This window comes from Scardinius erythrophthalmus (genome assembly GCF_964197995.2).
Source record: "Scardinius erythrophthalmus genome assembly, chromosome: 7".
Classification (NCBI taxonomy): domain Eukaryota; kingdom Metazoa; phylum Chordata; class Actinopteri; order Cypriniformes; family Leuciscidae; genus Scardinius; species Scardinius erythrophthalmus.
In genome coordinates this window covers 18,166,290-18,193,933 of record NC_138227.1, presented here as the reverse complement: position 1 = coordinate 18,193,933, position 27,644 = coordinate 18,166,290, and the positions used below count along the sequence as shown (strand labels likewise).

Sequence of the window (27,644 nt, the reverse complement as noted above, 5' to 3'; positions counted from 1 at the left end):
ATGTCTTTAAAATTGAAGTTGAAACACACTGTGGCACATATTTAATGTAGTCAATTTATTTTATCCTGAATAATTATCATAGTATCTACCAATCACGTTTTCTACCTAAATATAGACAATATGTGCAGCCCTTAGTGATATTCAACACGCAAATAAATTATTTTATTGACCAAAACTATCAGTGTTTACAATCAATGAAAATCAATAAATAATGCATAATAACAGGACATTACAGATTTTTATTTATCATAATGGTTGATATTGTATATATTTTGTCCGATACTGGAAATTGAATTGCATTTACCCTATTTTTTGTCGTCATCTAATGCTCACTTAAAGTTAATCTTTTAAATGTTATCTTAAGCAAATCTCAAATTAACCATTTTTATGCTGTACATTAATATTGTGTTGTGATACTTAAATTCACTTGTAGCATTTATAATGATGTTAACTTTTAGTGCTTTATTTTTTATTTTATTTACACAGAATACTGCATTTATAATAGCGGCATTTATTGATTATCAGCCATAATATAAAAATAATTATTGGCTTATCTATATCAGTGTAAATTTTAATAATGGGGCATTCGTTCCTACCTATCACCGTTCAAAATATTAAAACGAAAATCCAGATAAACATGGTTGTTGCATAGTATTTTTGACATTTCTTGCCTTACTTTCTTTCGTTTCATACTTTGTAATTTACCTTGAGGTTCTGTCCATCAAAGGGCAGTGATCCGCTGACCAGCGTATAGAGAATAACCCCCAGACTCCAAATGTCCACCTCTGGCCCGTCATACTTCTTCCCCTGAAAGAGCTCTGGGGCGGCGTAGGGGGGGCTGCCGCAGAAAGTGTCCAGTTTACTGCCCAGCGTAAATTCATTACTGAAGCCAAAGTCAGCAATCTTGATGTTGGAGTCTGCATCAAGCAGGAGGTTTTCCGCCTGAGTGAGGTATAAGATAGGATGGGGTAAATGACCATGAGGAATTTAATAGTTTTATGCTTTGGGGGTATTTAAAAAAGGGAGCAAAGTGTGTATCTGTAAGGCATTTACTCTTTTATGAGAGCTCCAGAGGTAATAAAAGGATGTATAAGTCATGAGAAAGAAATATAACCTTCAAGTCCCTGTGAACAATATTCTTCTGATGACAGTAATGAACTGCAGACACAATCTGAAAGGGAAACACTGACATTAACATCTCTGTAACAGGAAGTTAAACAAAACTGCTAAATTTTAATGAGCATAAACGTTTACACATTAGAAACAGAAAATACAGCTTGGTTTTGCTCCTCTAAGATTTGTATTTTATCAAAGGTGAACAAGATTTTTGATATAGATTTATAGAATTTATTTATGATATTTCTCACCTGCCGGAATTTAGCACGTGCCTCCTTTTCCTTCATTCTCCCATGGGATACGAGGTAGTCAAATACTTCACCTATCAGAGAAGAAAAATTTGAGTAAAACTAAAACATGATAAAAAAAATATCGGGCAAAATTATTCTTCCTCAGGGAAATTACTGAAATAAAATCTTAAAACGACAGCCGATGATTATTTATTTTCATTTATTTTGCCTGATAACTGGTAAACAGCCAATAATAAAATTCTACACTATATAGTAAAAAATTCAATTAAAATTCATCTAAAATCAACATTATAGTGTACAGCAGGGTTCCTCAAATCCGGTCCTGGAGGGCCACTGCCCTGCAGAGTTTAGCTCAAACCCTAAACAAACTCACCTTCCTGTGATCTTATAGTGCTCAAGTTTGTTTGATCAGGGTTAGAGCTAAACTCTGCAGGGTGTACAGTATGAAACCCTGGTGTACAGTATGAAAAATGGATATTTATTTTGAGATTTGCTAAAGATTGAATTTAACAGTTATTCAGTTAATAAATGTATTTAATAATAACTTAAATTAAATCATTAAAACAAATGGGTGAGTATTACATATCTTTAATATTGGAGGATAATCTATTTGGTACAGATATATTGCACATTCCTACATAAAACTACATAGAAGTATGGGTAAAGATAAAGGTAAACACACATTGGACGGGTAATGAAGGTCTCTATATAACTCATTTAGATAAGTTATGAACAATCAACTGGGAATTTTCAGATTAACGAAGCAAGTCACTTAATACTCAGTGAACGAACACAATTTTTCATTCCGCTACGTATTCACTGACGACAGGATCCGATTCATTAGAGTAAGTGATGGACAATGATTAAGCTTCCAGTGAGATGTGAAACGGGGAGGAAATAGAAAAGGCAGATTGCCAATGTGTAGTATAAGCTGTATCGTTGTACATGATTTTCCACGCGCTCACACATGCATCAGCCTCGATTAGGAGTGGAAACGTGAAATTCATTAAGAGAGCAGCCGATTCAAGCGCCACGAATAGGATGGGCTAAAGTTAAAATAAGTCTGATTTGACTATGAACATCTTTCCTAGCAGCTCTAATTGCTGAGCTGTGTGGGCCTGGCTTCAGTGAATGCACATGAAACCTATAGAAGAGCCTGTGCAGCATTCAGCGCAGAGTCTGATTGATGCGACAGCCGTACACATGCATGTTTACGTGTGAGCATGAATTAAAACTGGAGACGTGTGATTATTCATATAAAAACTCATCAACACTTGATGGTACACACAGGAAAAAAAAAGTTTTACTTTTTTTCAGGATTAACAATTATGTAATTTGCTTCTTTTAAGCAATGTTTTCCAACATTATGTAGGAAGCATGTGTGTATGTTGAATCAGGGAGGAATCATACCTCCACTGGCGTATTCCATCACAAGGTAGAGCGTCTTTTCTGTCTCAATCACTTCAAAGAGCTGAACTGTAGATGAGAGAAAAAAATCAGATCGTATCACTGGGTAGAGTCTAAAAACATGGTAATAAGTGCATTGAGCAACAGAGAATAAGCTCAGGTTGTTGTATGATTGGTTCAAGGAAAACCCAAAAATGTAAATTCAGTAAATAATTGAAATCGTTATTCACTGAAAATGTTCTGTTCGACATAACTGTCAAATGTCATTTATGCTTTATTAAAATATAAAAACTAACTGAAATAAGTTGAAGTACTAAAATGACTAAAACTGAAATAAATAAAAAAAACGAATCGCAAAACAAAACTACTAGAACTTCAACTAAAATTTAAATAAAAACAAAAAATATGAAAATAAAAGGCAATTCGAAATATTAAAGTATAATAATAACATTGTGACAGATACAGATGGTATACACTAAAAAACTTCAGAGGAGGGTCAGTGTGTTTTGAGAGGCCTCAGATGTCAATATTTTCCTGTGTGAAGGATAAAATGAAGACGACTGACATTTTTTTACTCAAAAGCATCTAAAATACTCACCTATGTTTGGGTGGTTGAGGCCCTTCATGATCCGTACCTCTCGAAAGAGCTGAGGAGAGATAAAATAATCAGCTATAAACTTTTGTTTATTCAACAACAGAAATAAAATTCATAACATATCATTCAAAGATAATTATAATTCATAGAATTATCTGAAATGATCTATAATTAAATCTTAATATAATCTGAAAATTAATATAATTAAGATAATTACATATGTATAATTAATGTGTACTTTACATTACATTTAGAATAGAAACAAATACAAAATAAAAACATTTTTACTAGTGGTCTCAGACCTTTTTCAGTCATGTTTAGAGATTGATAAAGTCATCTCTGTCAGACATGATTTAAATGATAATATTAAAAAAACATCAGAAGCCACAAAAACTCTGCAAAGACCGACGGACGGGTATTCATCAGTTGTGTAAATCCATAAATACCATTTACACCCAAGTCCATGATAAATACAAAACACGGCCCACACTCTCTGTGATGCAACCCGTGGTGCTGCCAGCGCAGACCAGCCTGTCCTTTCTAACAGCGTTTAAATTGAACAGAAGAGGGATCAAGATAAAAAAAAAGACCCATCTTATGACCAATCCTTCTTTCTGTTTTCTAAGACTTCAGAGCTATGCTGCGGCATGTCTGCCGCTGAGAATCATCGTCTTGAGGTACAAGGTTGAATCGCTGTTATGCACAGAGTCCTTCCAAAATTGTAACATTTACTTGTTTTAAAATTGTACGAGGGTAAATAATGACAGTATTTGCATTCTTGTGTGAACTATCCCTTTAAGTTTAAGAAATCCAACCTAATGGCCATGATGAAACGACAAACAAGGTGTGTGAGAACCGTCCGTCTGTTGTTTGAAAGCAGAACTCAATTGCTGCAAGAACCTTGTATGACAAAAGGAGAGGGGCGGAGAGACAGAGTCGAAGAGAGAAGTGACGGACCAAGAAAAAGCGTGACTGAAAGACAAAGACTCACGAAGACTACGAGTGTACTTCTGAATATGAGAAACAGAAAGGGAAGGTAAAGGAAAGAGAAGATAATACGTGGAATGTGTCGATGGCTGACAGACATGACACGACACCATTAGAGCTAATTCTTCCCAAACACACTCAGTCGCCCTGGGAGAAAGTCCAAATGAAACAGGGAGAGAAAGGGAGGCCATGTTTTCATTTGTCCTCACTCACTGCCCTCTGTGTGTCCCATCGGTTAGTTTCCATTTACCATCCGCTTTCAATTCAGGAGCCTGTGCAGCTTCACTTTCCCAGCCCTGGGCCAAAATCATAGGTTGACAAAAAGCATCACAACACAAAGCCGAACAAACTGATACACAATCAGGGCCAAGTTTACTTTTCAATGCAGTATAAACACAATGATTATGAACACAATGGCTCTGTTCCAAATCCCCTACAGAGACAGCATTTATGGCATCCCATGCCCCCTCAACACAAAGGCAACTTAATTATGCTCATATACTTAGTTTTGGACACATTTTAATTCAAACTCTATGTATCCTGTGGAGAAGACAATTCCAAAATGCACTGTGATAAGCTCTGTGAAAAAAAAGAAAAAAAAAAACCTAATGCAAAAGAGAAATGTTGATTTTATATATATACACATACAATATTAAGCCTAATTAAAACTTTATTTTGTCCAATATTTGTGTGCTTTGTATATTTATGATTCATATATTGTAAAGTGTTACTTTAGTACCATTGAGACACTCTCTCTCTCTCTCTCTCTCTCTCTATATATATATATATATATATATATATGTCTGTTTAGTTTTTATTCATTTTTATTTCAGTTTTAGTTATTTTGGTACATCACCTAAATGACACCTCACCTCTAGACCACTCCAAATCAGTCAAGGCAGCTGCACAAGTAGGCAACGAGGCAGCTCAGTGTTTTTTGGAAAAGAGCTAATGATTACCTACATTTCTTGATTGCTAGCAGAGTTTGAGATTGATTAAGGCTTTTTTTTTTGCTGGCTTATATTCCAAAACGTTCGTATTTCTGTCTCTCCTTAAAGGCCTTTTCAAGACAAACGACCTCATACGGCTTTATATTTGGCTGCTTTAAAGAGCAGGAAGGAATTCCAGTGAAGTTCTCTCTAGATTTATACTGTCTGCATGCTGACGGCCCCCCGAGGAGTTTTGTTTTGCTTCTCGGTGCACATACGCTTACCTTTGGGCATAATTTGTTCTAACAAAACCGGTACAGGAGCAGGTTTGCCCTTTATACAACAGACACACTCCAGATAACATTATGATCGAATTGCCATGTATTTTGAGAAACATGAGGCCTGTTCGGTAAAGTCAAAGAGATAAAAGATCTAAACATGGTGTCAAAAGCAAGAAGGACTAGTTTTTAGATGCAGCAGTGCTAAAAATATACTTTTAAGGGTTGACAACATGAATTGGACAGATTGTGATCAATTCGATCTTTATATTTTAAGAAGTCATGCACTTCACTTGAGGTACTATAGCTAACACAGTTCTGGTGGGACACACCAACAGTAGGCATCTGTTTGAGGTCACTAATCTGTTTGTTTTACGCATGTACGGCTGGAACACACAAACACAGATGCTCTCCAATGCGAATTGAACTGATCGAGGCAGACAGGTTACATAATGACCCCGCTAATGCGAAAGACTCTGAGCCAGCAGCACAATCACTGTTCACAGAAAGGAAATCGAATCCTGAAACAAAACAGAGCTGTTATATCACTAGTATGCACAGGTTATTCGTCTCGAATCAACTCCAGCGTGCCTCTGTTTTCGCAAGTGCATTAGCAGTTCAATACATCCCATGAACCAGCTGATCAGCACTGTAAAAATTCAGATATTTGTTTCGTTTTATAGTACAAGTATCAACATCAAGGTCAAATAACTGTTTTCAATTGCATGCATTGGTGAATCGATCACAGTAAGACCAGAAACATTACATTAAGTTAATAAAAAAGGGACAATTTTAATTATCACTATATGCTGATTTGCCGCTGAAGAAACATTATTATTATAAACAGATAATATGTGTGGAATCCATGACATTTTTTTCAGGATTCTTTGATGAATAAAAAGTTAAAAAGAGCAGCATTCATTTAAAATACAAATATCGTAACAATGTAAAAGTCTTTAATGTGATTTTTGGTCAATTTAATGCATCCTTACTGAATAATAGTATTAATTTCATAAAAAAATAAAAAAATAAAAATCATACTGACCTCAAACCACATGTTGTACATTTATATTGTTCTACAAATGTTTAACACTTTTTTATTATTATTTCTTTCTGTAAAAAAGACAAAGATGCACATTAAGAATGTGCTTTTTTGCAACGTGCACAAATGACCTTGTATTTTCAATTTGGAATGTGAAAGTGTATTTCTTTTGCTTTAGCAGTCATACAAGCTGAACGATCATATGACATCCGGGGTATCCTGAGACATCAAACGTCACCCGGCTCACGCATACAGGAACGTCCCCTTGAGAGCGGCTCTAATTGAATTGCACATCAGCTGTTCACCTGAGCCCTAAAGATAACCATCAGATAATCCAGCCCCTCCCTCACTCTCTTTCCTCATGCATCTCTCCTGCTTTTCCTCAAAGACAGGACTTCCTGGTTCATTTCCTAGGCTTTGGCCTCACGTCACTGTTGCTATGGTGACCTGGTATTTAAGCAAGGACTTATCTCACCCCCTATGTCAGGCAGCACTCCCTCAGCACCTGATGGAAAACCTGCCTCTGCCCGCACATTACTGCTCTATTTCTACCCTTCTCTCCTGTTTCTACTGTCCATTTTTCAAGTTACTGACTTCAAATCAGGGTTTGATTACCGCAGTCTGGATCTCCTTCCTTTTTTCTTCTTTTAGAGAGCTGAATTTGCCTTTCTCGGTTTCCCTCTGGATGGCAATGTGGGTGAACGAGGTCATGTTGGTGGTGCTGGACGCAAACATTTGTCGAGCCCAGATCGTTGTTTGCGCAGGACCACCTCACCTTGATCCCACTGCAGGCTTCCCACTAGTTAATCCAGGCCTTGTGCTGGGAGCCTGATTGAGCAGCATTTACAGATGCAAAGAGCGAATGCACCATAACTGTACATTCAGTTATCATGCTTATAAAGAAATGCACAGGCAAAAATAATCTAAATTACAGTGAGTACTCATGCCGAAAACACTAAGAAAAATTTAAGAGATCAAGCCCAAACATTTAGGCCTGGTTTCAGAGACAGGGCTTAGATTAAGCCAGGATTAGGCCTTCGTTCAATTAGGACCTTTTATAAATGTGCCTTAGAAAGAAACATTACTGGTGTGCATCTTGAGACAATGGCTACAATAACAACATTGATTGTGAGATACAAAGTCACATTGTGAGATATAAAAATATAATGATAAAAAAATATCAATTAAATTAAAAATGTTAAATATGGTTACACAGCCAATCAGAAGGTTTAGAGTCTGCATGAAATTGAAGTTGCAAGTTTGTAACAGCCATTTTACTTGGGAATAAATGTCACAATAAAGGCGATCAAACAAGAACAAATGGAGGCAGATCTGATGTGGAGAAGATTTCATTGAGCAACACTTCAGAAGTAGAAACCAGGCAACTGAGATCATTTCCAGGCTCTGGTTGCTTGTCATGTACAAAAACACAAATTTACATGGAAGAGATCGCATTACATCTGGTGTTAAGACAAGGTGTGACACTTTATACTGAGGCAAACCTTCAGCATTAGGCATATTTCTTCATTCATCATATCACTGAAAGTGTCTGATAACCTAAGTTTGCCCTTATCAAGCTCATCGGTCAGATATAAGCACATAACAGCCATCCACATCCCACTGGGAATCATTTTTAATGTGCGTCTGGTTCTGTCCAGGCCGTTCTCTTTCCACACCATCTCCAACTGCGACACGGAGAGGGGGTGAAATATGCAAATCGGAGGCTTGACATTTTTGCATGTCTGAGCAAGAGAACAAAAACACCCACGCAACACTTCTGACATCAAATAATAGCTATAACAATGATTATTGGCATGTGAATTATCTTTTGCCTCCGATCACTGTTGCACAACTCTACAATTAAAGGGATAATTTACCAAAAATTGTAATTCTGTCATCATCATTTTCTCATTCTCATGTCGTTCAGATCTGTATGACTTTATTTCTTATGTGGAACATAAAATACTTAGAACATCGGGGCCCAGAAAATATTGTTACTAAAAATACTAAAATAACTAAAAGTAAATGAACTAAACCAAATAAACACAATATAATAAAAACTATACAGACATATTTACAAAAAAACTAATAAAAATGACTAACTAAATAACTAAAACTATAATAGTATATCAATGATAGTAAAATAACACAGGTTTGGAATGACCTGAGGGTGAATAAATAATGACAGGATGGTCATTTGTGGGTGAACTATCCCTGGCTGACTGAATCTTCCATCCGGAGACAGTTCAGAATCTTTAAACTGGATCACGTTGTGGGAGGTGTTGACAAGGAGCTTACATGGGTGCCACATTATATCCAAGTCTATCATAAGACATTGTAAGAGCCTTTCAGTCGAGAGGGAAAGAACGGTTCTGCATCGCTGCATATTCTACTAAAAATCTGCAAGACTTAGAGGAATCATGTCAGTCTGAACGACAACTGCTACAGTAACTTCCCAGCAGTGGCTGTACGTCATATTGGTAATCCCTGCTTCTACATCTTTGGCTCATTCTGTTCCCAAAGGGACGTTTTTTTCAGTGTGATTGTCTGTAGGCTAATGGCATCCTCATATGATCGCAGCCGCCCGTCTTTCTCTGTACACCATCACATTCTCACCTAAAGAAATCTAACGTTCGGTCAATACCACAAACACACATACAGCCAGCCCAGTCCTGGAAGAATGTACCATTCAGATGTGAAAACAAAACAGTGAGAGTATTTAGAAAACTGCAAATAAACAACATGTTAGCTGACAATTTAAAGTGAATCATTCACATATACAAGTGATTTTACCAAAGAAAACACTTCAGGATTTCAAAGTAGCCTACTTCCATAGCTCCCAAGCATTAGTGCTTATGCCCACGCCATTTCCCTAGCATTGATCTGGATCCCGGTGAGTGACAGAGAGAGAAAGAGAGCTGGATCACCACAGAGAGCAACGCAGATGGTCTCATCCGGGAACACCAACAGCTCAGGTCATCATCAACATCAGGACAGGAAGTGCCAGAGGGAAAAAACTTTGGCTTACCCAGAAGCCCCATGACTGTTCGAAGTGAGGGGGCACGTCCCAAAAGAATATTTTATTGCTCAATGCTCTTTCAAAGCTCTGGAGATTTATTGGAGATTTCATTTGTGTTTTATTTATGTATCATCTTGGTCTGAATTCTTTAGGAGAAGTAAAAACATACCATAAAATCTATTTTATATTATATATAAAAAATGGCTTAAAATCATTAATTTGCACAATTACTGTAGGTTATTTTTTTAAAGAAGTCTCATGATCACCAAAGATGCATTTATTTGATTAAAATATAGTAAAAATAGTCATATTGTTACAATTTAAAATAGGTTTTGTATTTTATTTTATTATTTTAATTCTATTTTAATCTATTTTAAGGTGTAATTTACGTATTCTGGGATGTAAAGCTGCATTTTCAGCATCATTACTCCAGTCTTCAGTGTCACATGATCCTTCAGAAATCATTCTGATATGCTGATTTGGTTCCCAAGAAACATTTCTTGTTATTATCAATGCTGAGAATATTTGTGCAGCTTAATATGTTTGTCAAAACTGTGATACATTTTTCTGGATTCTTTGATGCATAAAAAAGTTTAAAAGAACCGCATTTACTTCAAAAATAGAAATCCTTTGTAACATTATAAATGTCTTTACTGACACTTTTGACCAATTTAATGCATCCTAGCTAAATAAATTTATTAATTTCTTTTAAAAAAAACGAAAACCCTGACCCCACACTTGCATATTGTACATACACTTGTACAACACTGCACATTGATGGCTACGTCCGAATCCAATGTTATCTTCACTTCCTGTCTCCTAAAGCCTGGGACTCACCAAGCCAACGTCAAAGAGCTAGCGGCGATGAAAGCTGACTGTGTTGTCGCCTCTCCTCCGCTGCGTCTAGGCCAAATGGCTGCGCTTGAACACACCGAAAGGACCAAAAGCGACGGTCAACTATTACGTGCGTTCTGCGCCTGCATGTAAGTAAATATCTGTCTATATCAACAGGTTTCAATAGTCTATTTTCTTCATTCAAAAAGGGAAACAAAACTAGGACTGCAGATATACAAACTGTAAACAAAGCAGCGCTTGCTTACCATTTTGAATATCAATCATGCTGAGCACTTTCTTCATTCCAGTTGGCTCATGTTTTTATGAAAATATTCGTGCATTCGAATGCTCAGGTAAGATTACGTAAAAATGTAACAGCCTTCTATCTGTACCGTCTTGATTTCTTTGCTCGCTTTCATCACTTTCGCTTTTGTTCTCGTGCACTCTCTCATTCGCTAAGCTGAACAGCCAATCAGAGTTCTCTCTCACCGACGGCCCAATGTGAATTCAACAGGCTGAATTGGCCCTTAAAACTCAGACGGCATCTGACTAGAGCCAATTGTGCGGAACACACCAAAAAAACTAAGCCACCCGACGCTCAAAAATCGCCCAACACTACCAGATGGCCGACCGGCTTGGTGTGTTATACCTTCATCTAATCGATTTTTGAAGGCAGCATAGATGTATCCTTCACTGCCTTTGATTTCCCACAATCCTGTGCTTCCCATTCTGTGACAGATGAGCTAAAAAAAAAAAAAAAAGATGCAGTTTGTGTTCGGTTTGTGTGTAAATGTAAGTTTTTGACCAACGTTTTCCACTTCCGATGTCACTTCTAGCGAGAAATTACTATTATTGTAATAAAATATTTGTTTAGTTATCACCAAAGCTTGCTCTATTTTGCTGTAGATCATTACGCTACCACAGAAGTCTGTCTGAAATCAGTTTCGTGAGATACCTTCATGTGGAAACGCTGCCTACAAAGTCATTGCCTGATAAGGCAGCGAGGCAACAAGTCAGCTGCCTAAATTTTCGGACGCAGCCGATGTCTCTCTTATTTAATACACCAATCTGGGGTCTTGGAGTCTTTACTAATGAGCTGATGAGGTGAATCAGGTGTGTTTGATTAGTGAGACATCTAACTGTGCAGTGCTGGCAGTACTCCACACCCAGGGTTGAGAACCACTGTCCTAGATACATACAACACACAGTGCCCTACAGTGCCAGAAATAGTGATAATCTCATAATTGATGGAGCTTACATAAGTAATCCATGAGTATTTGGAGTTGATCAGAAATAATCTTGAAGTGTTAGGCGGTGATGCATCCCCGTTGTGGCTCATAAATGTCAAGTTTACTTCATCTTCTCTTTTTGGAGTACCGTATATCTGGCTCTGCCTCTTTTCCAGCAACTGCTCTCATCGGTGATTTAACAATTATAATGACCGCATACATAGATAATATGCACTAAACTGAATTTTTTTTAGGACATTCAAGATACTAATAATTCTAGCTTTTGTGGGACTGAGGAGTCACAATCATCCAGAAAGATGTAAACTGACTTTCCTTAAAGAGATATTTCACCCCAAAATGAAAATTCCTCGTGGCTTTCCAAACATGACTTGCTTTTTTCAGTGGAGCACAAATTAAGATATCTTTACAAAAATATAGACACATTTTTTTTATATATATATATATATATATCTGAAGTGACACTTATGTGATCTACATAATTAATAATTCATGATTCATTCTCTTAGAAACAATAATAGTCATACATCAGTACATTTCCACCATTTCAAGACTGCACAATGTGCTAAAATGATATAACAACGACACTATAACAACACAGTCATAGGTGCCAAACAAACCATGTTAAATCAGGGCCTTTTCCCTTTCTGATATCTTGTATGCAAGCTTGCTTTCTCAGGATCTCTGCTCCTGTGCTATGGCCCCTCTGGAGTCCCCCACCCCCTCCGGGTTCAGTTGCCCCCATTGTTCGTATGTCTGGAACAGCGCTCCTGGCTGCAAGAGACTTGAATAAGGGACACCCAACCCCCTCTACCCTTCTTCACCCACGGTCCAACTCTGTCACCCGCCTTGAAGTTTTTTTTTATTAAAGTAACACTGTGCTTTTATGATGGGGATCCAAACCTTTACATCAAGCCCTCAACCCTCTCTCTCTCTCACACACACACACACACACACACACACACACACACACACACACACACACACACACACACACACACACGTTGATAAAGGCAAATGCCATGTCTTTTCCGGCCCTTCTGAAATCCAGCTGCTGGGAAAGTTCATGGTCAGCTGATTGTGCTCTGCCCCCCTCCATCTCTGAACAGAATTAAACAGAGAGGAGATTGGAGAAGAAGAGAAGAAAGAGCCTGCTGGCGTATCTCCAGTGCTGTGGCCACATCAGACTAACAAAACCTCTTGATCTGCACTAAACATGACACAGGAGCAGGGCCGTAACCAGCATAAACATCAAGAAGGACAAACAATTTTTAGATTTGGTCAGCGATCTTCAGTATTTGATTACATCTAGAAGCTTGTCTATCATCACCATGTCTCATAGTTTATGATGTCATGATGAAGGCGTAATTTTTACATAAACATTATATGTGTGTATATTTACATATATATATATATATATATATATATGTAAATATAATATATATATATATATATATATATATATATATATATATATATATATCTCTGAAGTGACACTTATGTGATCTACATAATTAATAATTTAATTATGTATTAAATTATATGTGTGTGTATGTGTGTGTGTGTGTGTGTGTGTGTGTGTGTGTGTGTGTGTGTGTGTGTGTGTGTGTGTGTGTATGTGTATGTGTATGTGTGTGTGTGTGTGTGTACTACCATTCAAAAGTGTGGGCAGTGGTTTTAAAAGAAAATAATGTTTTTTAATACTTCAGCAAGAAAATACAATGTACAGAACTTGTACAGAAAATCCAATAATAATGTTATAAAAGATTTCTATTTTAAATAAACGCTGTTCTTTTGAACTTTCCATTCATCAAAGAATCCTGAAAAAATTATCAGTTTCTACAGCAAATCAGCATATTAGAATGATTTCTGAAGAATCATGATCGCGACACTGAAGACTGGAGTGATGATGCTGTAAATTCAGCTTTGACACTACAGCTATATCTTTTTTTATTAAATATATTAAAATAGAAAACAGTTATAACATATATATATATTATTAGGAATTATATAGGTTAGGAATGATACCATGTGAGTGAGTGAGAGAAGAAAGAAAGAAAGAAAGAAAGAAAGAAAGAAAGAAAGAAAGAAAGAAAGAAAGAAAGAAAGAAAGAAAGAAAGAAAGAAAGAAAGAAAGAAAGAAAGAAAGAAAGAAAGAAAGAAAGAAAGAAAGAAAGAAAGAAAGAAAGAAAGAAAGAAAGAAAGAAAGAAAGAAAGAAAGAAAGAAAGAAAGAAAGAAAGAAAGAAAGAAAGAAAGGAGGAACATGTACATAAATATTCTACTCAGAAGTGTCACCTAGTATAATGCTGATGGGAGTGGCATGCATTTCTGCTGCAGTGTCCAATCCATCCCTGCAGAGACCATTAACACCTTTAGCCCCACCTAGCACAATACACTACAGCACACAACGCCTCTGCTCTGACCCATCATTTCCTTTTGGTTTGGAGTTGACCACATGACATCACTCACCAAGACACCACAGATAAACTATTACCAACAAATATAACTCTTATTTTAAGTGTGCCATCACATCCTCTAACTAAAACTTGCTGTTACATACTTATTAATCTTCTTGACAGTCATTAGTAACGCATTACACTTGGATATTCTGGAAGAACTTTCAGAGCTTAGCGCCAATAATAATCTACAGGACTGAAATGAAATAAATAACAAGAAATAGCAAGAAATAACAAAACTTCCGAATGAAACAGCACACCATACTTAGTTCTCACATTTAAAGGTGTGATTATCACACAGACTCTCTCACACTAACACAACATTCCCTAGTCATCAAGCCATATGCATAACAGCAAGGACTATTTTGCACTAAGATGGATAAATCCTAATCATGATTCAGTTCATGTGATGTACCTCAGACAACATTAAACATAAAACAAATACTAAACATAATTTATTATTAAGTAAATAAACTTCAAATACACAAACTGATGTAACATTTAAATGTAGAGATTGTATTATCTTCACAAAGACAAATCAGCTAAAAACAAAAAGTGCAAAATAATGATAACGTGCCTATAAAGAAACAACCACTTAGCTCCATCAAATTCAACAGCTTTCTCTTATTTGACTTCCTTATCTTATCTTTCCTGCCACTTTCCAGTGAATTAATACATTTAGCTGCAAACTAAACCAAGGACAAAAACAGCTCACTGTTGTATTTTTCAGATTTCACACAGATAAAGTGCTCAGACAGCTCCAGATATATTACAACAGCATTAGACCACAGTCCACCTCAGAGAACAATGGTGGCAAATCAAAGCCATGGGGTCAAAGTTTACATTTTTACTGACCACTGCTAAACAGTGTCTAATCAAATACAATTTGACCAAAACAAGCTCCTCGATATGACCTTATGCCTCGGGCACTGAGTGCAGATAAACATTAGTGCGCAAAGACATAATTAGGATCACAAGCTTACGAGAGTGCAGCGGTTATGACCTAGTTCCTACCTTCTGAAGGCTTGTAGGGTTGAGTTGGGTTTTGTCAATGATTTTTATTGCAACCTGAGAAGACACAAAGTTAAAAATCATCAGAATGCAGCTGACACATTGACTTGACAACTAAATTGCATATAAAAGGAGCAATCACCTGTTAAATTATGCTAACCTCGCACACCTCAGTAGGTTGATAACATAATTGCTTTTGGTCAAGGTGTGACAAACCAGATGAGCAAATGTAAAAAAGTTATTATATACATTTTTCATATGTCATTTGGCTCAAAAAGTACAGCAGAGACCAGTCTGGTCACAAAGTAGAACAAGAAGTTTTACCTAAGAGTCAATCAGAGGAGCCTTGAGAATCTTTTTTTCATTTAATTCCCCACATTAATATACATCTTACCTCCTTGCCGGTCAAAATATGGCGTGCCAACTTCACTTTGGCGAAATTTCCCTTGCCGATGGTCTTGAGCAGCCGGTAGTTGCCGATGTGTGGCAGTTCGTCTGAGCAGGAGGCGATGGAATTCCGGCAACGGGCTCCGAGTGAGCGACTCGACCATCCCGAGCCCTTCTCTGAACGACTGGCTGAGAGAGAGGCATGCTGGGGGTTAAAGAGAAAACGTTACTCATGATGACCAAGCTCAATAAAAGGCAATGTTATTTCAGTGTAGAATATTCAGCACATGAATTCATAATCTTGCAAAATGTAATTAAATTCAGCTTCAAGAAGTTCACCCAAAAATGAATAATCTGTCATAATTTACACACCCTCACGTCGTTCCAAACCTTTATGTTTTTTGTCCAAACAATGTCCAATCAATAGGGTTTAAAATGAAATGAAAGTACTACAACTTAAAACTCAAATAAATATAAATTAAAACAAAAGAGAAATATAAAATAAAGCACAAAACAAAATGACTAAAAATGAAACTCATTTTAGTGTATACACTAAAAATAACACTGCTTCAAATCTCAACATACCTTAGCCATACGTTTTTGTGGTTTCTCCAAGAAAAGCTAATCTCTGCTTTGCTATACATTGCTGACATGTTTCATGTCTGGCGGGTCAAAGATCTTAAGTCTTAAATCTAATCTATCCAGGAATGCATTGCGACACTAAACTGCACTCGCACCTTGATGCGATGTGACGCATGTGGCATTCTCAGCCGGACACAGATCATTCTACGTGGGTACAGAATAATCAAAAAACAAATACAGAATGCATCTTATCCTTGAATTCTGACCAAAAATATCTGGATTTACTGCTTGTACATTCTATATTCTAGAGTATAAGCATATATTACATATAGTACATCTTTATGAGGGGATATATTTTCTATAGTCTCATGAGCTCAAATTTTAGTGATGGAAACATCTTTTCACACCAATATGGCTCTTTTAGTGACCCTACATCCCCACACCCCCTATTCCCAACAGTTTTAACATATCATGCTGACATAGACCTCATCGCCTGTCACCCACCCATCCTCCTCCACCACCGCCCACTGCCCCACCCTGTCCATGCCACACACACATTGATTGTTCCACGGCTGCTCTCTGTCTGATTGCCCTTGCAATTTATATGAGAAGGTGGGGGGCAGGGTGTAGAGGAAGAGGGTTTCTCAGTGAAAGCAATATGTCACTGAAATAGATCGTTTAGATGGGGGAAGAAAGCACCTTGCTATGGAGAACAATAAATGATGATGCATTTAGATATTCAGTTTCCTCCCACTTAGTGTTTACATGCACTTTAAAAGTTTGATTTACATCTGACTAAAGTCATGTAAACGCTTTATTGCACCCAAAATCACACCAGTCTGATTTTTGCAAAAATGTAATTTAAGGTGTGGTCATGTTAGCAAAATTTTGTGGCCAAAAAAATCTATTATTCACAGTCAATAGTGTAGCAATGCATTAAGCACTCCTCACACAGAAGTCACTTTCAAACCAAGCAGATTTCAACGGAGCGAATTCTCATGACCAACTTGAACACAAATGAAATCTTCAAATTCCGATTGTATGGATTCCTATCGAAGTTTCTGGATTTTGAATGCAAAATTTTAGCAAGCAACACTAAATATTACATTGTGCTTTTGCTACGAAACACAGAGGTGACTCTTCTTTAATCTCTCAAATATTAAATTACATGTGTATCATGTACATTTAGAGATGAAGTCTGTAGTTCAACAACATGCAGGAGCTTAAAGGGTTAGTTCACCCAAAAATTTAAATTCTTTCATTGATTACTCACCCTCATGTTGTTCCAAACCCGTAAGACTTTCGTTCGTCTTTGGAACACAAATGAAGATATTTTTAATGAAATCTGAGCAATTTCTGACCCTCCAATGACAGCTACGCAACTACCACTTTGACACAAAAAGTTTATAAAAAGAGCATAAAATTAATCCATATCGATCGAGCGGTTTAGTCCAAATTTTCTGAAGAGACACAAATATGATGAACAGATTGAATTTAGGATTTTTTCCCATATAAACATTGATCAACGAACATTAACAGAAGCTCAACTGAAACTGCTTGATGCGTGAGAACAAACCTCTTGCAGAAGCTCAAACGTGCTGCGTAACACGATAATGAACCTCATTGGTTCTTGCAGAAACTCAAACGTGCTGCGTAACACGATAATGAACCTCATTGGTTCTTGCAGAAACTCAAACGTGCTGCGTAACACGATAATGAACCTCATTGGTTCTTGCAGAAACTCAAACGTGCTGCGTAACACGATAATGAACCTCATTGGTTCTTGCAGAAGCTCAAACGTGCTGCGTAACACGATAATGAACCTCATTGGTTCTTGCTGAAGCTCAAACGTGCTGCGTAACACGATAATGAACCTCATTGGTTCTTGCAGAAACTCAAACGTGCTGCGTAACACGATAATGAACCTCATTGGTTCTTGCAGAAACTCAAACGTGCTGCGTAACACGATAATGAACCTCATTGGTTCTTGCAGAAACTCAAACGTGCTGCGTAACACGATAATGAACCTCATTGGTTCTTGCAGAAACTCAAACGTGCTGCGTAACACGATAATGAACCTCATTGGTTCTTGCAGAAACTCAAACGTGCTGCGTAACACGTTAATGAACCTCATTGGTTCTTGCTGAAGCTCAAACGTGCTGCGTAACACGATAATGAACCTCATTGGTTCTTGCTGAAGCTCAAACTTGCTGCGTAACACGATAATGAACCTCATTGGTTCTTGCTGAAGCTCAAACGTGCTGCCTAACAAGAGAACGAACCTCATTGGTTCTTGCAGAAACTCAAACGTGCTGCGTAACACGATAATGAACCTCATTGGTTCTTGCTGAAGCTCAAACGTGCTGCGTAACACGAGAATGAACCTCATTGGTTCTTGCAGAAGCTCAAACGTGCTGCCTAACTCGAGAATGAACCTCATTGGTTCTTGCAGAAACTCAAACGTGCTGCGTAACACGATAATGAACCTCATTGGTTCTTGCTGAAGCTCAAACGTGCTGCGTAACACGAGAATGAACCTCATTGGTTCTTGCAGAAGCTCAAACGTGCTGCCTAACTCGAGAATGAACCTCATTGGTTCTTGCAGAAGCTCAAACGTGCTGCGTAACATGAGAATGAACCTCATTGGTTTTCGCACGTCAAGCAGACATGCTTGAGCTTCCGTTTACCTCAACTGATGTGTGCGTTGATGCATGTTTCATGTGAATAAAAGCCTAAATTCAATCTGTTCATCATTTAAAGCGATCGTTTCTCTTCAGAAAATTTGGACTAATTATAGATTGTAAAACCAATCTCTTTATGACCTTTTTGAAGCTTCAAAGTGGTAGTTGCATAGCGGTCTATGGAGGGACAGAAAGCTCTCAGATTATCTTAATTTGTGGTCCGAAGATGAAAGAAAGTCTTATAGGTTTGAAACGACATGAGGGTGAGTAATGAATGACAGAATTTTCATTTTTGGGTGAACTATCCCTTTAATTATAACTGCAGATTTAAAAATATGTATTGATCTAGACCTGGTAGGACTATGCAGCGCCCAAGACATAATTCCATATAATAACATGATTCCAGAGTCCCACCCCAGACTGAGACAATAGACCGCCTATCTAGTCTGCATCCTGCTCATGATAGAAGCACATGTGAAGGGGGTAGAGATGGGTCAGGGTCAGTCCATCCAGACACACATCCTGCTATTGCATCTTATGACTTACTCCCAAAATCCATTTACAGGGGTCTATGTCCTGTCCTGCCCTGTGAAGCTTTGCATTTGGCATTGCAGCAAACCAGTTTCCTCTGTGCTGATTTCTTTCACAGCGTTTCCTTGAAATGAATGCACAACAATGAGTTTTAGTCGTTCACAACATCACTACGCAATATTGTGTTGATGTGAGATAAAAGTCTGTGGGGAAACAGGTGTACGCTTGAGCCAGGTGTGAAGAACCCAGCCAAAACTCAAACGTGCATGGTTTCCTGTCTTGGATAGATGTTTTGCTTTCCTTTTGTAACAGTTTTCTGGTGTGGCTTCCAGAGTAAATGCTTGCAACAAAGCTTTAGGCTTCTTAAACAGGTTCAGTGTAAAAGGCTTTGTTGGTTTGTTCACTCTTCACAGGCTTATGGTTCACTGACATGGAAATAAAACAAACAATATATTGACTTCTAAAGCCACTTTTTGTAATGTCTACTCAAAGATTTGCTTATCTGCCACAAAATGAACAGACTGCATGCAAAGACGAACATGCTACGTAACCAGTGTAGCCCAATTCTCTACATGATTAGCAGAGAAAGAATTTCCTCACAAGCAAAATGGACATTACTGAAATATACCTAAATGAATCAAAATTAAAATCAAATAAAGAGCTAGTGAATCAGAATCAAATTGATTCTGGAAATCTGCATCAGTACCCAGCCCTGCATAATACCTGTTATTAATTATCCAGCATATCATGCAATTAATTTGATAACATTTTAGCTGAATGACAGTCCCACTTTGAGAGAAGATTCATGTTAACACGGATAATTTACATAGTTATTGTGAGTTAAACAAATCAAGAGCTTGTGAATCGGAATAAAATTTAATCTGGAAATCTGTATCTGCAATAATATCCCACCTTGGCAATTTACTGTGATAAATTATTCAGCACATCAGAATAGCATTTAATTAAACACATAAAATGTTTAACTGAATGACCGTCCTTACATTGACAGGTTAATTTCAAAAATGGATAATTCACATGGTTATTGTGAGATTCATATATTTAAATGAACATGCAATCTTTCTAGCAGATAGTGCCTCAACACCGACTCAGGCCTTTGTGACTGAAATGCTATTAGCCCCTATGCTACTTGTTACCCTTAAGTAAGTGTCTCTGCCATGAGTGAAACATCTGAATATCTAATGGTGCAATCCTCATGACTACAGAGCAAAAGTCTCACCTTGGCATCAGATGAGAGAGCCAAACAAAAAGCCCCAGCTGAGGCCCATCTGCTAACCGCACTCCGCAACCCCCCTCCCCATCAACTAGTAACATAACCCCCTCATGTGCCCGCACACACATAAGCCAAATACACAAGGAGACAACATCAATATCAGTTGTCAAGAGCAACTATTGGCTTGGCAACGAAACAGGGGGAGCCACAATACTTCCACAATGACTAGCACAAAAAACATGCTGATTGTGTGATTGCCGCTCATGGTCTAAACACCCTCTTGATTCAAAAACATGCTCAGAGTTAAAGGTTCAACTAGATAAACATGTTTTACTTGTAGTAGGTGGCCAAACCAAATGATAACTGCATTGTGGTGGACAACATAATGCATTAACTTAGGCTGACTTGAGGACACTGATATACTGGACTGGATATTTACCACAGTAACATTAACACAACAAACTAGTAGCGCTATGAACAAGACATGCCACAGACTTAGACCAAACAAGAAGCAAATGCTCTTTATAAAAGATGCGCCTTCAACTTCAGTTTCTTTGCTTTCTTCACAGCAGACACAATAACCTCTTTATTCAGAACATGAATGTCTAGGCCTAGGTTTCACTGGTTCCTCAAAAAAAAAGCCACCAGGCGTGTGGTACCCCTGCCTATCTGAACTTTACATTGGATCAGCTTTCGTGCTTTACTGAGGAACAATGAAAAACCAATCCGCTCAGTGAATTTCTTTTGGCTGAAAGTGGAGGTATAATGTCCAGTATCTTTTAAAGGGTGTGATAGTGTGTTACTGTTTCTCTTGAAGGTGTCATAATATAAATAAATGATTTGACAGACTTTAACAACCATTTCCACCCTCTCTTTAGATTTAAACAAGCTGTTTGTTGCTACTGTCCCTTTAAGAATTCTATGGAAGGGAAATAAGAGACCGGGTGCAATATAGTTTGCATTACTCCATCATTCAACAAAAATCTCTTTCATTTTTCATTAATTTCATGCAATTAGTTCATTAAATTGTCACAGGTTCATAAAACAATCAAATTGTTACTATCCCATTAAAATAAAGACAGATCTGGTTGAAAATAAACTTCAGCCAACACTGGGATCCTTCAGAATGATGTGAAGTGCGGTATAGGTGCTACACATCCAGGAACAGCACATGGTTTTGCAGACTTGTTATTCATCTTAAGGTGCGGTCACATTAGTGAAATTTCATGAGCAAAAAAATCCATTGTCCATTCATTAGTAATAGTGTAGTGATATATGAAGCACCACCCACACCCACCCATAAGTCACTTTCAAACAGGAGATTTGCAGATGTGACTGCACCTTTGCACAATATATCAGTACATCAGTTATCAGCCAGTATTAGAGATCTGTATTGGTCACTGTTAAAATTTTAATTGAAATTTATTTTGACAAAATAGTACAATGCAGTAGAATTCCATTTATCAGCTTATCAGAATCATCCAGAATTTTAGGAATCATATTCTTATCATATCATTAGCTCTTATGTATAGAAGAATAATAGTAGCCTATCGATCCTTTTCCTCATTACCTCACTGTGACTGGAAGGGCCAAATCTCTAAACACTGGAAATATGTCTTTGTAAATGATGTGTTAGAGTGTAAAAACACGTAACAGATCAGCAATGAGGAAGTCAATTGCGTGAACAATTACGCACTTTACCAATCAGTTTCCTCTTTTGATGTTTCGACACTTCAGCATAAGTTAAACGTCCACACAGTAGCTAACACATGAATAATTATCGTTTCAAACGAGAGATTTTTAGCTGATATTGACATCAATTAAAGTGTCTGCTCCTCTGTGAAAGCTGCAAGCTTCTTCACATAATCAAAATCAACATTTGCATGAGTTTACAGAGTCTAGGTCAAGTCAAACAAAATGATGCAATTCTAACATCTTATTTTCCACCCGTACCATTTTCTTTGGATAAGCTGTTACAGTGTGATGGTTAACAAGATGGCTGCAATTATAGGAAAAATTTGACCTCGCAAATGAACATGAATTCATTTTCACATATGCCCTTAGATGTACTGAACATTCTGGGCTTCCTTCTTGACCCAGTCCTCGCACAACTTGTATTTGACAGACAACATGATGTTTCTCTGCCCTAAATGGAATCTGTGGATTCACTTGCAGGCTCTATGTTTTGACATCATCGTTCCACTCTTGTTCCGACATCATCGTTCCACTTTTGTTCCATGGCTAGACAGAGAGTTTTAATAACCTCCCAGATCGGTAGACACATTTCCTATTGTGTTTGCTTTGCTCGCTATCTCATCCCTTCACATCAGCTCTCATCATTCTAGATTAGAAGGTCCTGCAGTGCCTGTGTGACATGCCACACTGTTTGTGTCTGTGCTGGCAGAGGTGCTGGATAACTGAAGCAAAATATGCAAACTTTTCAATTATCTTCAATCATTCATATCCAACCACTCCTTTTTCTTTATGTATGCTTCTTTATTTTTCAGTCTATGACCATCTCCACTAAGTCGCTGTTTAGGGATCCCTTTGTCTTAATAGTTTTTGCATAACATATAATCCGACTTTAGATTACAGTAGCAATAAATACAAGCAATCAAATTCCTCCAAAGCAATCAAATTCTGAAATGTGATGTGTACAGCAGATGTATTTTACATCTCCTAAAGAACTATTTAATACCCAAGCCAGGTAAATGGACACCTGACATGAAATCCCACTTATAAAGAGCTTTGGTAACAATAAGTACACAGAACACAAGTTATGTGACAGCTTGAGGAGGAAATAGAGAAGCAGTTCTTACAAAATGCGTGAAAGACATATTTGCAACAGTCTACATGATTGGCCACAGATAAATACTTGTTGCTGTTTGCCACATTATGAAAACAAATTCCAGAAACACATCTTATGAAAGGAACCAAATAAAAGAAAATTCTGACATCAATGTCTCACTTCAAAAGCTACATGCCTTCTAATTTACATTTCAGTCTTTTCATGACTTAAAATGTATAATGCACAAGTCAATTTGACTACTTTATTAAATAAACTGGTATACAAGTTTGCAAGTAGACCAAAAACACAACTTTTAATTTTATAAGCTGTGCGCTTAAATAAGGTACTGACCTAGCCTTGCTACCTTGCAAACATGTTTTGTGTTGTTTTGATATGCTCTGTGTGTTAAGAATGTTGTCATAAAATGCCGGGAACCTGTTCACATATGCATGTGCACATCATAAACCAAAGGCAACTTTTTAAGCTTTCAATTAAAATACAATAAAAAATGTTATTCCATTTTGGCAAATGCACAAAGATGTCACCAAATATTCCAGACTGGGGAAGGGCAACAGTAAAATGATTACTGTTTATCGATAGATAGCTCGGCCTCTGAAAGCTGAATTCACACTGATTCACAAAGAAGTGGGTTTACTTTGCATCACATTCAAGTACACAAGTACCATTTTGCACCAGGACAAGAATAGGCCCAACGTAGGTTGCAATTTGCAAATGAATCTTCCACAAATTAAAACCCAATAGAAGGTCTGTAAAAGAGTCCCTTTCTCCATGATCTAAACAATAAAAATGTTGTAGATATAGGCCTACCCTCAATAGTGTCAATATGTCATTTGTGACAGTGTTTTCAGGGAGTGGCAGGACGTTGTTCATTTTAAAATTCATGTTTTAGTCAATGCATCTCCTTAGTTTATGAAATAATTGAGACACAAACACAACTAATAACTACAGGTGAGCTCCGTAAAGATAATATCTGGCTTCATGCCAATGCTCTTTACTATCGATTAACGAGTCTAGACTCGAATATTTTCAATGAATCGGCAGAACTGAATGATGAATCGTTAGCGCGGTTCTTGAGAACCGATTACTCTTTTTTCGGTCCTGTCTGACTCATATTACAAACTGAGTAGTCTACTGATGATAAGAGCATTTGTGAACCGATGAATTGACAAACGGGCAAATAAAGATTAGCCAAATAACAGAAATATCACTAATGGACATTACGTGTTATAGGCTACTTTATGTCACACAAGTATGACTGTATGGCAATTTTATTATCCACACACACACACAAAAATAATGTAAATTAATTATTTAACGTCAATACAAATTATAGACCTATTTCGTTTTCGACTCTTTATGAGCTGACTCGTGGCTGCAACAACCGAACTAGGACACGTGAAATTACAAAAAACACCATTGTTGTTAAAAACGAATAGGAAAAAACGTAATAAGCAGCAATATGTTACTTAACAGCGCATTTAATAATGTGTCATTCTAGAATGTCGTAATAATTACGTGATGACGTACAGGACAGGAGTAGCTGATAATGTTATTTTGAACCATTTCTTTGAAGCGAACTGCTTTGAAAGAACCGATTCGCATAAACGAGTCTCACTTCCTATCGCCAATTTTGACGACAGACGTTCTAATCAAATGACGTAAGAAAGCTTTTAACTTACGTGGTCTGCATTCCTTTCGTTCCCAGGCTGCAGCGCTGCGCGTGAGGACATCGTCCCTGGAGCTTCAGCTTACAGCAATACTGGGTTTATTTCAGCGGTCCGTGTACAGTTGCTAATTGAATCAGCACAGACAGGAGAAGCAGTCCGTAGCCGAGCCAGTATCGCGAGGCTATCGCTGCCCTCTCCGACCACCAATACAGCGTTTTCCTTAAACAATCCTCATTTTTGGTCAAGTTTACTAGATTTTATACGCAATGCTGATGGGAAGTGAACAAAGATAAAATAAATAAATAATTAAAAAAGCTATATGATGCTCATGTCTGTGGAGGTTTGGCTAGCCGGAACAATAGATCATTTTGTACTTAGCTAAACGACAATTTTCCATCCAACTGTTTTACAGAAATGTATGTTGAATCCTCAAGAATACGCCGTCAAAGATTGTAGACCACGAGACAGACAGAAAGAAAACAAAAGCAGAACAGAAGAGGAAAAGAAAAAATTAGCTACCGCAGCATCAAACAGGGAAAAACATCCTCATTTTTTTCAATGAGTCTGGCTTGTCCAGAGAAAATAAACCACTCCCACGGACGCAGCGTCCCCTTCAAAGAGTCATCTGTGTACATTTCCAGGAAAACAATATATTAATAAATAAACAAAACAACAGCGGATAGCCTACAATACGAAATACAATCTATTAAGCGTAGCCTATCTCGAGCACACGCCCGTCCCAACAAAGACCACTGAACAATATCCTTTTCGAAGAGGCAGGGAATGTCAATGTTCCCAAACGTAAAAACTGTACAGTCGCTGTAAAATGTTCATCCCCAGCAGCGTGTGACACTGGCATCAAGGAAGGACGTCAGGAGAAAGAATAGGCTGGGCAGGGCTGCTGCGGCGGACGCTCACACACACCCTTCCCCCATGGTCCTAAACACACTGCCTGTTCGTTCATTCATTCATGTAGCAGACCCGTCGGGGTTATCGAATAAATGTGCACCACTCCTCCAGCTGGTCACTGTACGCTAGTACATTCTGGTGCTGGAAACTTGATTCAAAATGCATCTGCATAATATAGTAATAATCTGCATAAAATCTATAAATGTCGATGGATCTTCTGCATTGCTAAATTTAAAATAAAACGAGGATGTGAACAATATTGAGAAACACACACTGTAACTCCGGTCCTGGAGGGCCACTGTCCTGCAGAGTTTAGCTCCAACCCTAATTAAACACACCTGAACAAGGCAATCAGTGTTTTCAGGATTACTAGATAGATACAGGCAGGTGAGTTTTTATCAGGGCTGAAGCTAAACTCTGCAGGACAGTGGCCCTCCAGGACCGGAGTTGCTGATCCCTGCTGTAAAAAGTGAACAGTTGGATCAACTTAAAAACATTACTTCAATTGGTAACACCTAAAGAAATTAAGTTTTCTCAACTTAAATGATCACGTTTTATCGTGAAAAATGTGATAATTTAAGTTGAGAAAACTTAATTTCTTTAGGTGTTACCAACTGAAGTATTTTTTTAAGTTGATCCAACTGTTCACTTTTTACAGTGCATTAACCCCGCTGACAAAATATTCTATTTCAAATAAATGATGTTCTTTTGAACTATCAGGAAACCTGAAAACGTTTCCAAAACATTATTAGCTGTTTAAACCGCTTTCAACTCTGATAATAATAAGAAATGTTTCTTGAGCACCAAATCAGCATGATTGATTGAAATAATGTAACACTAAAGGAATGGCTGCTGAAAATGCAGCTTTGCCATCACAGGAATAAATGACATTGAGATACAGTATATTCAATTTTTTTTTTTTTTTTTTTTTTTTAAATAATATTTCAATCATATTTCATAATATTACTGTTTTACAGCCTTGGCAGTGACATCCATTTTGTGTTTTTGCAAAGTTTGCTGCATGCTTCTTTATTTGTAGATTTTTTTCATATCTTTATATGCTGGAAAACTTTTATTTATTTACATTTACTGGAAAACAATAAGCATTTCAAAAAGTTTTAAACGCTTTTACCTGCAAAAAGATTAAATATATGCAAAGAGTCAATATTTAGTGTTGACCATTCTTCTTCATAACCAATTTGCTCCAGCATGCTGGATATCAGCTTCTGGGCCAAATCCTGCTGATGGCAATCCATTCATGCTTTATTAGTGCTCACAGTTTAGAATCACAGTTTGTGATAGATTCTTTTGAGGACTGAACACAGGTTGGATAAAGATCTGGGAAGTTGCCTGCCACGGTCCACGGATCCAAAATTTAAATGCAGTGATCTCCGAGCCACTTCATCATCACTCTTGCCTTGTGACATGTTGCTCCATCATGATATAGAATGCACAGATCATCACCAAATTGCTCCTGAGTTCCAGAATGTGCATTATGTGTTTGGTTTTAAACAGAGGAAAACACAGGCAAAAAGGAACAAGATAAAGATCTAATAACTAAAATTATTTGGACTGTGATTGATTAAAGCAATTGTCGCTTCAGATCGTGATGATAGTAATTGTTTCAGTCATTTGATTTTATATGACTCTTGTTCTGTTGCACAATCTAATGCT

At 37.4% G+C, this 27,644-nt stretch overlaps 1 protein-coding gene across 5 annotated transcripts in view; it reads right to left on the bottom strand.

The window, feature by feature from the left end:
- The window catches only part of mark4b (MAP/microtubule affinity-regulating kinase 4b), a 40,691-nt gene extending 14,656 nt beyond the window's left edge, over positions 1–26,035 (bottom strand). For 3 of the 5 annotated variants that reach the window (XM_081369890.1, XM_081369892.1, XM_081369894.1), the window contains exons 1-8: positions 25,074–25,895; positions 15,568–15,765; positions 15,177–15,230; positions 3,373–3,421; positions 2,778–2,843; positions 1,368–1,438; positions 1,115–1,171; positions 706–942 (exon numbers count right to left, since the gene is read on the bottom strand). In XM_081369890.1, coding sequence (XP_081226016.1) covers positions 706–942; positions 1,115–1,171; positions 1,368–1,438; positions 2,778–2,843; positions 3,373–3,421; positions 15,177–15,230; positions 15,568–15,765; positions 25,074–25,124 — 783 coding nt within the window. In that variant the 5' untranslated portion in view covers positions 25,125–25,895. Of the gene's footprint in view, positions 1–705; positions 943–1,114; positions 1,172–1,367; positions 1,439–2,777; positions 2,844–3,372; positions 3,422–15,176; positions 15,231–15,567; positions 15,766–25,073 lie in introns of all 5 variants that reach the window. The other 2 variants (XM_081369891.1, XM_081369893.1) reach the window with 2 other exon arrangements.
- Positions 26,036–27,644: the final 1,609 nt, after the last annotated feature.